Source organism: Bombina bombina, chromosome 6 (genome assembly GCF_027579735.1).
Source record: "Bombina bombina isolate aBomBom1 chromosome 6, aBomBom1.pri, whole genome shotgun sequence".
Taxonomy (NCBI): Eukaryota; Metazoa; Chordata; class Amphibia; order Anura; family Bombinatoridae; genus Bombina; species Bombina bombina.
In genome coordinates this window covers 467098378-467112564 of record NC_069504.1, presented here as the reverse complement: position 1 = coordinate 467112564, position 14187 = coordinate 467098378, and the positions used below count along the sequence as shown (strand labels likewise).

Below are 14187 nucleotides of genomic sequence, written 5' to 3'. Positions count from 1 at the left end.
GGTCCGTTCGAACATCCGAATCTGGCCTCACTCCAACTGACTGCTTGGAGATTGCACGCTTGATTTTATCAAAGCGAGGGTTCTCCGATTCTGTCATTGATACTCTTGTTCAGGCTAGAAAGCCTGTAACTAGGAAAATCTACCATAAAATATGGAAAAAATATATCTGTTGGTGTGAATCTAAAGGATTCCCATGGAACAAGATAAAAATTCCTAAGATTCTATCCTTTCTTCAAGAAGGTTTGGAGAAAGGATTATCTGCAAGTTCTTTGAAGGGACAGATTTCTGCTTTATCTGTTTTACTTCACAAAAAGCTGGCGGCTGTGCCAGATGTTCAAGCTTTTGTTCAGGCTCTGGTTAGAATCAAGCCTGTTTACAAACCTTTGACTCCTCCTTGGAGTCTCAATTTGGTTCTTTCAGTTCTTCAGGGGGTTCCGTTTGAACCCCTACATTCCGTTGATATCAAGTTATTATCTTGGAAAGTTTTGTTTTTGGTTGCAATTTCTTCTGCTAGAAGAGTTTTAGAGTTATCTGCTCTGCAGTGTTCTCCTCCTTATCTGGTGTTCCATGCAGATAAGGTGGTTTTGCGTACTAAACCTGGTTTTCTTCCGAAAGTTGTTTCTAACAAAAATATTAACCAGGAGATAGTCGTGCCTTCTTTGTGTCCGAATCCAGTTTCAAAGAAGGAACGTTTGTTGCACAATTTGGATGTAGTTCGTGCTCTAAAATTCTATTTAGAGGCTACAAAGGATTTCAGACAAACATCTTCCTTGTTTGTTGTTTATTCTGGTAAAAGGAGAGGTCAAAAGGCAACTTCTACCTCTCTCTCTTTTTGGCTTAAAAGCATCATCCGATTGGCTTATGAGACTGCCGGACGGCAGCCTCCTGAAAGAATCACAGCTCATTCCACTAGGGCCGTGGCTTCCACATGGGCCTTCAAGAACGAGGCTTCTGTTGATCAGATATGTAAGGCAGCGACTTGGTCTTCACTGCACACTTTTACCAAATTTTACAAATTTGATACTTTTGCTTCTTCTGAGGCTATTTTTGGGAGAAAGGTTTTGCAAGCCGTGGTGCCTTCCATCTAGGTGACCTGATTTGCTCCCTCCCATCATCCGTGTCCTAAAGCTTTGGTATTGGTTCCCACAAGTAAGGATGACGCCGTGGACCGGACACACCTATGTTGGAGAAAACAGAATTTATGCTTACCTGATAAATTACTTTCTCCAACGGTGTGTCCGGTCCACGGCCCGCCCTAGTTTTTTAATCAGGTCTGATTAATTATTTTCTCTAACTACAGTCACCACGGTATCATATGATTTCTCCTATGCATATTCCTCCTTTACGTCGGTCGAATGACTGGGGAAGGCGGAGCCTAGGAGGGATCATGTGACCAGCTTTGCTGGGCTCTTTGCCATTTCCTGTTGGGGAAGAGAATATCCCACAAGTAAGGATGACGCTGTGGACCGGACACACCGTTGGAGAAAGTAATTTATCAGGTAAACATAAATTCTGTTATTTAGAGTCACTGTCTGTCTCCTCATCCTACTTGATGCTTTATATATATATATATATATGTATAGTGTGCATAGCTGTCATCCATGCGCTCTTTAATTTCTACCAGTGAGATGAAGTTTGAGCATGCGCTCCCCCACAATGCGTGCACTTATGAGAATGGCAGTGTTATTGTGCATGCCCCCTTAATGCCGCCATTCGTGAGAAATATTATTTTACATGCATGTGCGATCTGCAATCATGTACTGACTGGTGGAAGCTTAAATCTAGACTGAGACAAATGTGCTGATAATTGGGGGGTAGGGGAGTAAGATTTTTTTTTTTCTTTTCAAATAGTAAAATTGTATTCAAAATAATTTATTACATTTCTATTCATATGCTTTTCATGCAAACACTGTTTAAAGAACTCTGTATTCAATGCCGTCTACTGCATTTACCTTGTTTTATAGAGCTTGTATCCTTTGTTGAAGAACATACTTAGTTGCACTGCTGCCATCTAGTGTTTGAAAGTGTAAAACATTGTTAAAATCAACTGCTGCCATATAGTGCTCCCTACCCGTGTACTCTCCTGGGAATACCTACCTGCTTTTCAGCAAATGATTTTAAGAGAACAAAGTAATATTGATAATAGACTGGAAGGGTGTTTTTTTATTGTACACTCTTATCTAAATCATAAAAAAACTGGATTTCTTGGCTCTTTAGAATTCTGTAATTTCCATACAATTAGCCTTAAAATTATTGAAAAGATATAAAGATTGGGGTCATAATAACTACAGTTGTTTTCCATGTAAGATTTTTTCTTAGGCCCATTCTTATCAATTAGTACATTGATGTCTTAAAGGGACATGTGTATCAGTTTTCTGGCTTGTCCATATATAAGCTATAAATCCTCCTCCTATAGATTGATATGTGATGCATTCCAAAGAATTTGCTGTTAAACCTCTGTACATCAGGGCCTTTCTTGCAAGTCATTTATTAATAATACAAAGTTGTATTTATTTATTTTTACTGTAGAGAAAAAAATATTGATTATATCTGATTTTGTCCCGAACAGGTTCTCTTGCCAGCTGCAAGCTTGTTGCAGTTGATGGATGTGAGGGAAAACTGCTGCGACTTTCTTCAGTCACAGCTCCATCCCACAAATTGTCTTGGTATAAGGGCTTTTGCTGATGTGCACGCATGTACAGAGCTTCTAAATCAGGCCAATTCATATGCAGGTAAGATAATGATTCATACACACTGGCATTCTTTTACTAATTGAGATGAAAGATTTATTCCTTCTTTTTATTTTAATAGTTTGCCCAGTGTAAAACTTACTTATGTGTAGATTTAAAAATTGTAAACTTAGTTTTGTATCGACTTTCACATAGTTTTCATTTGACAGCACAAGCAGGGTTGCCACCTCGGCCATGTTTTCCTGGACACTTATGAGTTATACATGTTGCAGGGTGTGCAGAGAGGAACATGAATGACACAATTTGTGTGCTTTCCAGGGTTTAAATTCATGTTCCTACCTGCACACCCCGCAACATGTATAACTCATAAGTGTCCAGGAAAACGTGGCTGAGGTGAGCATACAACAGTAGGTCACATACATCCATCTTACACAGGACTCCAAGTGCCAGAGATTTGATAACATTTACCTGGAGTAATTTACCCATTAGATTTCCATAGCAAAATACTTCCATTCACGTTTTAAATGCTGCTGTGCAATCTTTCTTTATTATTGCTTGTTCTGAAATAGTACTCTATGTAATTTGCTAGAATTCCTTTATATATATATTTTATATATATATAATCTGATAATCAATACAGAAGACTTCATGTTTATGGCTAGTATTTATATATACTGATTTCATATTTTTCTATTTTAATTGAAAGTGCAGAGAGAAGTACAGATAATTATTTTGTATTTTCATCAAAGTAAACAAATGTAAAAATGAATGTTTTCCAATATTGTTTTGCAAACACACAGGAGCATTATTACTTTGCTTTGCATAAACTAATATAACATGTCTGTCAATAAGCAGCATCTAGTTATACTGGGCAGTCAAATTGCATTGTATTTTGGGATAGATTACAAGTTGGCGGTATTTAGCGCTCCTGCTCGAGCGTAAACTTTGCTAGAAGTTACTGTTATTGTGTGCGCCAGGTAGCGAGCGTATAAGAGTCTGAAAGCAAAAAAAGATGCAAGCAAAGAGTTGGACTTTGGATATCGTGACCTCGTTAACAGATTCTTCCCATAGACTTCAATGGAGCACACAAACTGAAAAAAAAACCCTGACATCTATACTTTGGCTCTAACTTGATCGCGTTTAAACTAAGAGCGCTAGATCCAGCATGAATTATGCATATTTCACATTCCAATATTCCTTACATAGAAGAATATGTTCTAAACTATGTTTTGCTAAATAGATATTTCTATATATATCTGAGGATTTTTTGGTAAAATCTCTGTCTCTCTCTGTCTCTGTGTATCTCTCTCACTCTCTCTCTCTCTCTGGTGCCCAAAACGCCAAAAAAAAACTGATATCGCTCGCACACAGAAGTTATTGCGCCACTTGTAATCTAGCCCTTTATAAGTATTGTATCACATGACCACATGTATCAGGTGACCTTGGGTAAAGGCATCTTACTACTTAACTGCCTTGGTTGTGCAGCTTGTGTTTTCATATCTGTATCTATCTACAATTCCTGTAGTAACATTCTTCCAGGTCAAACTAGCTGTAACAAGATTTTATCTTTACAATTTTCTTGAACAGAGCAGCATTTTCCAGAAGTCATGTTAGGAGATGAATTTCTTAATCTGAGTTTGGATGAAGTCTGTACTTTAATTTCTAGTGACAAACTCACAGTTTCTTCTGAAGAAAAGGTAATATTGTAAATGATACTATATTCTTGTAAAAATATAGCACACATTAGTCTGGCAATTTATAGCTACAACATTATACAGATAAGAAATGCTAATAGTTTGAATCATTTTTGCTGTATAAATGGCTAGTTAGCAATTACTTAAAGTATTTTTTATTTGTATCATAGATTAGGAGATAACTCAACACTTATGTTAAAGGGATTTGAAACGCACATTTAATTCCTTTAAAAACTGAAGACAATTCTCAATTGTGTATATTTTTCTCTTGTTAAGTGTATCCAGTCCACGGATCATCCATTACTTGTGGGATATTCTCCTTCCCAACAGGAAGTTGCAAGAGGATCACCCACAGCAGAGCTGCTATATAGCTCCTCCCCTAACTGTCATGTCCAGTCATTCTCTTGCAAGCCTCAACCAAGATGGAGGTCGTAAGAGGAGTGTGGTGTTTTATACTTAGTTTATTCTTCAATAAAAAGTTTGTTATTTTTAAATGGTACCGGAGTGTACTGTTTATCTCAGGCAGTATTTAGAAGAAGAATCTGCCTGCGTTTTCTATGATCTTAGCAGAAGTAACTAAGATCCATGGCTGTTCTCACATATTCTGAGGAGTGAGGTAACTTCAGAGGGGGAATAGCGTGCAGGTTTTCCTGTAATAAGGTATGTGCAGTTAAAATATTTTTCTCGGGATGGAATTTGCTAGACTGCTGATACCAAAGTAATGTAAGTAAAGCCTTAAATGCAGTGATAGCGACTGGTATCAGGCTTATTAATAGAGATACATACTCTTATAAAAGTGTATTTTAAAACGTTTGCTGGCATGTTTAATCGTTTTTTACATATGTTTGGTGATAAAACTTATTGGGGCCTAGTTTTTTTCCACATGGCTGGTTTGATTTTGGCCTAGTAACAGTTTCCTTAGGCTTCCCACTGTTGCAATATGAGTGGGAAGGGCCTATTTTAGTGTTTTTCTGTGCAGCTAAAAATACTGACAGAGACATTCAGCTTCTTCCTGCATGATCCAGGACATCTCTGGAGGGCTCAAAAGGCTTCAAAGTCGTTTTTGAGGGAGTTAAAAAGCCACAGTAGAGCTGTGGCAGTTGTTGTGACTGTTTGAAAAAAACAAACAAAAAAAAAAAACAACGTTTTTGTCTTTTATTATTCAGTTTTGGGTATTAAGGGGTTAATCATCCATTTGTAAGTGGGTGCAATGCTCTGCTAACTTGTTACATACACTGTAAAAATTTTGTTAGTGTAACTGCCTTTTTTCACTGTTATTTCAAATTTTGACAAAATTTGTGTTTCTTAAAGGTGCAGTAACGTTTTTTATATTGCTTGTAAACTTGTTTAAAGTGTTTTCCAAGCTTGCTAGTCTGTTTAAACATGTCTGACACAGAGGAAACTACTTGTTCATTATGTTTAAAAGCCATGGTGGAGCCCCATAGGAGAATGTGTACTAAATGTATTGATTTCACCTTAAACAGTAAAGATCAGTCTTTAACTATAAAAGAAATATCACCAGAAGATTCTGACGAGGGGGAAGTTATGCTGACTAACTCTCCCCAAGTGTCAGACCCTTCACCTCCCGCTCAGGGGATGCACGCTAATATGGCGCCAATTACATCAGGGACGCCCATAGCGATTACCTTGCAGGACATGGCTGCAATCATGAATAATACCCTGTCAGAGGTATTATCCAGGTTGCCTGAATTAAGAGGCAAGCGCGATTGCTCTGGGGTTAGGAGAAATACAGAGCGCGCAGATGCTGTAAGGGCCATGTCTGATACTGCGTCACAATATGCAGATCATGAGGACGGAGAGCTTCAGTCTGTGGGTGACATCTTTGATTCGGGGAAACCTGATTCAGAGATTTCTAATTTTAAATTTAAGCTTGAGAACCTCCGTGTGTTGCTTGGGGAGGTATTAGCTGCTCTGAATGACTGTAACACAGTTGCAGTACCAGAGAAATTGTGTAGGCTGAATAAATACTATGCGGTACCGGTGTGTACTGATATTTTTCCTATACCTAAAAGGCTTACAGAAATTATTAGCAGGGGGATAGACCGGGGGTGCCTTTTTCCTTACCTCCTATATTTAGAAAAATGTTTCCAATAGACGCCACTACACGGGACTTATGGCAGACGGTCCCTAAGGTGGAGGGAGCAGTTTCTACTTTAGCAAAGCGTACTACTATCCCAGTTGAGGACAGTTGTGCTTTTTCAGATCCAATGGATAAAAAATTGGAGGGTTACCTTAAGAAAATGTTTATTCAACAAGGTTTTATTTTACAGCCCCTTGCATGCATTGCGCCTGTCACGGCCGCGGCGGCATTCTGGTTTGAGGCCCTGGAAGAGGCCATCCATACAGCTCCATTGACTGAAATTATTGACAAGCTTAGAACACTTAAGCTAGCTAACTCATTTGTTTCTGATGCCATTGTTCATTTGACTAAACTAACGGCTAAGAATTCCGGATTCGCCATCCAAGCGCGTAGGGCGCTATGGCTTAAATCCTGGTCAGCTGATGTGACTTCGAAGTCTAAATTACTCAACATTCCTTTCAAGGGGCAGACCTTATTCGGGCCTGGTTTGAAGGAAATTATTGCTGACATTACTGGAGGTAAGGGTCACACCCTTCCTCAGGACAGGGCCAAAGCAAAGGCCAAACAGTCTAATTTTCGTGCCTTTTCGAAATTTCAAGGCAGGTGCAGCATCAACTTCCTCCGCTTCAAAACAAGAGGAAACTTTTGCTCAATCTAAGCAGGCCTGGAAACCTAACCAGTCCTGGAACAAAGGCAAGCAGGCCAGAAAGCCTGCTGCTGCCTCTAAGACAGCATGAAGGAACGGCCCCCTATCCGGCGACGGATCTAGTAGGGGGCAGACTTTCTCTCTTCGCCCAGGCGTGGGCAAGAGATGTTCAGGATCCCTGGGCGTTGGAGATCATATCTCAGGGATATCTTCTGGACTTCAAAGCTTCCCCTCCACAAGGGAGATTTCATCTTTCAAGGCTATCTGCAAATCAGATAAAGAAAGAGGCATTTCTACGCTGTGTGCAAGACCTCCTAGTTATGCGAGTGACACATCCAGTTCCGTGGACGGAACAAGTACAGGGTTTTTATTCAAATCTGTTTGTGGTTCCCAAAAAAGAGGGAACCTTCAGACCAATTTTGGATCTAAAGATCTTAAACAAATTCCTCAGAGTTCCACCTTTCAAAATGGAAACTATTCGGACCATCCTACCCATGATCCAAGAAGGTCAGTACATGACCACAGTGGACTTAAAGGATGCCTACCTTCACATACTGATTCACAAAGATCATCATCGGTTTCTAAGGTTTGCCTTTCTAGACAGGCATTACCAATTTGTAGCTCTTCCCTTCGGGTTGGCTACAGCCCCGAGAATCTTTACAAAGGTTCTGGGCTCACTTCTGGCGGTTCTAAGACCGCGAGGCATAACGGTGGCTCCGTATCTAGACGACATCCTGATACAGGCGTCAAGCTTTCAAGTTGCCAAGTCTCATACAGAGATAGTTCTGGCATTTCTGAGGTCGCACGGGTGGAAAGTGAACGAGGAAAAGAGTTCTCTATTCCCACTCACAAGAGTCTCCTTCTTAAGGACTCTTATAGATTCTGTAGAAATGAAAATTTACCTGACGGAGTCCAGGTTATCAAAACTTCGAAATGCTTGTCGTGTTCTTCACTCCATTCCGCGCCCTTCGGTAGCTCAGTGTATGGAGGTAATCGGCTTAATGGTAGCGGCAATGGACATAGTGCCATTTGCGCGCCTTCATCTCAGACCGCTGCAATTATGCATGCTGAGTCAGTGGAATGGGGATTACACAGATTTGTCCCCTCTGCTAAATCTGGATCAAGAGACCAGAGATTCTCTTCTCTGGTGGTTGTTTCGGGTACACCTGTCCAAGGGTATGACCTTTCGCAGGCCAGATTGGACAATTGTAACAACAGATACCAGCCTTCTAGGTTGGGGTGCAGTCTGAAATTCCCTGAAGGCACAGGGATCGTGGACTCAGGAGGAGAAACTCCTTCCAATAAATATTCTGTAGTTAAGAGCGATATTCAATGCTCTTCTGGCTTGGCCTCAGTTAGCAACACTGAGGTTCATCAGATTTCAGTCGGACAACATCACGACTGTGGCTTACATCAACCATCAAGGGGGAACCAGGAGTTCCCTAGCGATGATAGAAGTCTCAAAAATAATTTGCTGGGCAGAGTACCACTCTTGCCACCTGTCAGCAATCCATATCCCAGGCGTGGAGAACTGGGAGGCGGATTTTCTAATTCGTCAGACTTTCCATCCGGGGGAGTGGGAACTCCATCCGGAGGTGTTTGCTCAGTTGATTCATCGTTGGGGCAAACCAGAGTTGGATCTCATGGCGTCTCGCCAGAACGCCAAGCTTCCTTGTTACGGATCCAGGTCCAGGGACCCAGAAGCGACGCTGATAGATGCGCTAACAGCGCCTTGGTTCTTCAACCTGGCTTATGTGTTTCCACCGTTTCCTCTGCTCCCTCGACTGATTGCCAAAATCAAACAGGAGAGAGCATGGTATGCAGACCTAGTGCACATGTCATCCTTTTCACTATGGACTCTGCCTCTAAGACAGGACCTTCTGATACAAGGTTCTTTCAATCATCCAAATCTAATTTCTCTGAGACTGACTGCATGGAGATTGAACGCTTGATTCTATCAAAGCGTGGCTTCTCCGAGTCAGTCATTGATACTTTAATACAGGCACGAAAGCCTGTTACCAGGAAAATCTACCACAAGATATGGAGTAAATATCTTTATTGGTGTGAATCCAAGACTTACTCATGGAGTAAAGTTAGGATTCCTAGAATATTGTCTTTTCTCCAAGAGGGCTTGGACAAAGGATTATCAGCTAGTTCCTTAAAGGGACAGATTTCTGCTCTGTCTATTCTTTTGCACAAGCGTCTGGCAGAGGTTCCAGACGTCCAGGCATTTTGCCAGGCTTTGGTTAGATTTAAGCCTGTGTTTAAACCTGTTGCTCCCCCGTGGGGCTTAAACTTGGTTCTTAATGTTCTTCAAGGAGTTCCGTTTGAACCCCTTCATTCCATTGATATTAAACTTTTATCTTGGAAAGTTCTGTTTTTGATGGCTATTTCCTCGGCTCGGAGAGTCTCTGAGCTATCTGCCTTACATTGTGATTCTCCCTATCTGATTTTTCATGCAGATAAGGTAGTTCTGCGTACCAAACCTGGGTTTTTACCTAAGGTGGTTTCTAACAAGAATATCAATCAAGAGATTGTTGTTCCATCGTTGTGCCCTAATCCTTCTTCAAAGAAGGAACGTCTTTTACATAATCTGGACGTAGTCCGTGCCTTGAAGTTTTACTTACAAGCTACTAAGGATTTTCGTCAAACATCTTTCCTGTTTGTCGTTTACTCTGGACAGAGGAGAGGTCAAAAAGCTTCGGCAACCTCTTTCCTTTTGGCTTCGGAGCGTAATAAGCCTAGCCTATGAGACTGCTGGACAGCAGCCCCCTGAAAGGATTACAGCTCATTCTACTAGAGCTGTGGCTTCCACCTGGGCCTTCAAAAATGAGGCCTCTGTTGAACAGATTTGCAAGGCTGCGACTTGGTCTTTGCTTCACACTTTTTCAAAATTTTACAAATTTGATACTTTTGCTTCTTCGGAGGCTGTGTTTGTGAGAAAGGTTCTTCCGGCAGTACTTCCTTCCGCTTAATCCTGCCTTGTCCCTCCCATCATCCGTGTACTTTAGCTTTGGTATTGGTATCCCACAAGTAATGGATGATCCGTGGACTGGATACACTTAACAAGAGAAAACATAATTTATGCTTACCTGATAAATTTATTTCTCTTGTAGTGTATCCAGTCCATGACCCGCCCTGTCCTTTTAAGGCAGGTCTAAATTTTAATTAAACTACAGTCACCACTGCACCCTATGGTTTCTCCTTTCTCTGTTTGTTTTCGGTCGAATGACTGGATATGACAGTTAGGGGAGGAGCTATATAGCAGCTCTGCTGTGGGTGATCCTCTTGCAACTTCCTGTTGGGAAGGAGAATATCCCACAAGTAATAGATGATCCGTGGACTGGATACACTACAAGAGAAATAAATTTATCAGGTAAGCATAAATTATGTTATCTTTACATTGACCAAAACAGTAGTGGTAAAGTGCAAGCTCAAAAGACATTCTCGTAATGTTCTTTCTTTTCAAGGTAATAGTGGCAACGCAAAGGGTCTATACCAGTGATGGCGAAGCTTGAAACTCCAGATGTTTCAGAACTACATTTCCCATGATTCTCGACTGGACTTGAGTGCCTAAGCATCATGGGAAATGTAGTTCTGAAACATCTGGAGTGCCAAAATTCGCCATCACTGGTCTATACAATGAAGCTTACATCAGAGTATATGATCCATATTTAAAATACAAAGTCCTAAAAAATGCTGAGTATACCAATGAACACATTTATTTAGTTGTGTCTTCAGTATCGACAAACGTATTACCAGGCATAGCAACAAAGGCTCTATCATTGCCATAATATAGCCTGTTGACATTTTCAGACAATTTAAGATAGATTTAAAATCCATATTTGATCATTGTAATCATTTAAACTGTCAATATCTTGTGTCAATAAATGTGATCAACAAACAGAAATACAATGTTTGTGTTGTGCACATATAAATGCTGCAAATTTGCCTGAAAATGTCAGCTATGCTTTTGTACTAAAATTGGGAACTTCAGGTCTGCAGAGGAGCAGCTGAACAGCATCTTAAACTTAAAGGTGCATTTTAATGGTTTTTGGAGAAAAAATAAAATTCAAAATATTATGCTTTCATTTAAAAATGTTCAGTAAGCATCGATTTTTTTGGTTTTAAGTAGTCTTTTTGCATATTTACCTTTTTATAATCTGCGTACTTTCCACTGCACTGTGGTTGCCTGCTCACAAATGTGCTAGCTCATATAACCGTCTGTGAATGAGCAGCAGATGCGGCGCATCTGTGTGTTGAGCTGACCAGTGCTCAGGAAAAATTCTCCTCTCTGCTCCCCTTCACTACACCACTGAATCACATTTGCTTTGACTACAGTATTTAATTTTTAAAGGGTGTCCCCTAATCCCTGCTAACTTTGCGCTCTCAAGCAAAGATTCTCTTTTTTGTGGACTTCAATATTTACTACTAGTCCTAAAGCCCGTGTACACGGGCCAATTTTTGCAGTACAGCGGTTCCACCCCTTGCTCTCTCTCTCCCCCCTCTCTTTTGCTCTCTCTCTCCCCCCCTCTTTTGCTCTCTCTCTCCTCTTTATTTTCTCTCTTTCCCTCCTCTCTTTTGCTGTCTCTCTCCCCTTTCTTTTGCTCTCTTGCCCCCTCTCTTTTACTCTCTCTCCCCCCTCTCTTTTGCTCTTTCTCTCCCCCTCTCTTTTGCTCTCTCTCCCCCATCTCTTTTGCTCTCTCTCCCCCATCTCTTTTGCTCTCTCTCCCCCCTCTCTTTTGCTCTCTCTCCCCTCTCTTTTGCTCTCTCTCTCTCCCCCTCTCTTTTGCTCTCTCCCTCTCTTTTGCTCTCTCCCTCTCTTTTGCTCTCTCCCTCTCTTTTGCTCTCTCCCTCTCTTTTGCTCTCTCCCTCTCTTTTGCTTTCTCCTTTCCCCCCTCTTTTGGTTTCTCTATCCCCCCTCTTTTGGTTTCTCTATCCCCCCTCTTTTGCTTTCTCTATCCCTCCTCTTTTGCTCTCTCTCTCCCCCTCTCTTTTGCTCTCTCTCCCCCTCTCTTTTGCTCTCTCTCCCCCTCTCTTTTGCTCTCTCTCCCCTCTCTTTTGCGCTCTCTCTCTCTCCCCTCTCTTTTGGTCTCTCTCTCCCCCTTTCTTTTGCTGTCTCCCCCTCTCTTTTGCTCTCTCCCTCTCTTTTGCTCTCTCCCTCTCTTTTGCTCTCTCCCTCTCTTTTGCTCTCTCCCTCTCTTTTGCTCTCTCCCTCTCTTTTGCTCTCTCCCTCTCTTTTGCTCTCTCCCTCTCTTTTGCTCTCTCCCTCTCTTTTGCTTTCTCCTTTCCCCCCTCTTTTGGTTTCTCTATCCCCCCTCTTTTGCTTTCTCTATCCCTCCTCTTTTGCTCTCTCTCTCCCCCTCTCTTTTGCTCTCTCTCCCCCTCTCTTTTGCTCTCTCTCCCCCTCTCTTTTGCTCTCTCTCCCCCTCTCTTTTGCTCTCTCTCCCCCTCTCTTTTGCTCTCTCTCTCCCCCTCTCTTGTGCTCTCTCTCTCCCCCTCTCTTGTGCTCTCTCTCTTCCCTCTTTTGCACTCTCCCCCCTCTCTTTTGCTCTCTCTGCCCCCTCTCTTTTGCTCTCTCTCTCCCCTTTCTTTAACTCTTTCCCTCCTCTCTTTTGCAGTCTCTCCCCTTTATTTTGCTCTCTTCCCCCCCCTCTCTTTTGCTGTCTCTCTCTCCCCTCTCTTTTGCTCTCTCTCTCTCTCTCTCTCTCTCCCCTCTCTTTTGCTCTCTCTCTCTCCCCCTTTCTTTTGCTGTCTCCCCCTTTCTTTTGCTCTCTCCCTCTCTTTTGCTCTCTCCCTCTCTTTTGCTCTCTCCCTCTCTTTTGCTTTCTCCTTTCCCCCCTCTTTTGCTTTCTCCTTTCCCCCCTCTTTTGCTTTCTCCTTTCCCCCCTCTTTTGCTCTCTCTCTCCCCCTCTCTTTTGCTCTCTCTCCCCCTCTCTTTTGCTCTCTCTCTCCCCCTCTCTTTTGCTCTCTCTCTCCCCCTCTCTTTTGCTCTCTCTCCCCCTCTCTTTTGCTCTCTCTCTCCCCCCTCCCTTTTGCTCTCTATCCCCCCTCTTTTTCTCTCTCTCCCACTCTCTTTTGCTCTCTCTCTCCCCCCTCCCTTTTGCTCTCTCTATCCCCCCTCTTTCTCTCTCTCTCTCCCCTTTCTTTAACTCTTTCCCTCCTCTCTTTTGCAGTCTCTCCCCTTTATTTTTAATTGCCTCTCTTTTAGGGAACGCCTTGAGGGCAGCTGCTACAAGTGTTGGTGAGAGTTTTCCGTTCCATTCAGCACATTTTAGATAATCAGGCCCATAGTGAGAATAATTACTTTATATACTCTGTATGTGCCCTTCCTTCAGTGAATAATATTAGTTTGCTCTGTTTGAACCTCTTGTAATCTTTACAAACACAGTTCGTCCTGTTAAGAAGCTCAAAGCATGGGTTGAATATGTACGCCAAATTATGGGCTAATTGTTAATGTGAGAATATAAAAATATATAGTCAGTTGACTTAATTTGCACATCCCCCAATAAACTCGCTGCATAGGCAAAAGCACAATAGTCACATAGCATTGAAGGCGGATCTCTCTCCAATTCTTCCCATGGGTAGGATGCTCAGGCACAAATTCACCCTCACGGTTTGGGTCCCTGCACTATACCATAGGTAGTGTGTTGCTCTATTAAACGTTCAACTGTGCAGTCCTCTTCGGCAACCTCGCTCTGCAATGTCAGAGAGGTGAGTGAATACCACTGTGTAGGCAAGCTCTCTCTTTCAGCCAATCAGGAGAGGGGGTGGTAAGTCCATGCAATCAATCCCACAAATAGCTTCCACGCTTGGGTTTAATAAGGAGACATGAGTGCCGAAGGTCCAGCTGGACTGGTAACAATAGACAAAAAGTTGAGAAACCAGCAAGCTTTTTATCAACTTTTTGTCTCTTGTAATCTTTATCTATCTATCTTGCCTATAATTCACTGTAGATTGAAGATGTAATGCCAATAAAATATTTATGCATTTTTTTATTTATTTTTTGGCTTAATTTTTTACATTTAATTAAAGGGACAGTCTACTCCAGAATGT

General features: G+C 41.7%; 1 protein-coding gene across 1 annotated transcript in view; it reads left to right on the top strand.

The window, feature by feature from the left end:
- KLHL3 (kelch like family member 3) overlaps nucleotides 1-14187 on the top strand; it is a 277645-nt gene that overhangs the window by 81134 nt on the left and 182324 nt on the right. Inside the window, exons 5-6 of the mRNA XM_053719291.1 lie at nucleotides 2570-2732; nucleotides 4278-4387. Of these exons, the coding sequence (XP_053575266.1) occupies nucleotides 2570-2732; nucleotides 4278-4387 (273 nt within the window). The remainder of the gene's footprint in view (nucleotides 1-2569; nucleotides 2733-4277; nucleotides 4388-14187) is intronic.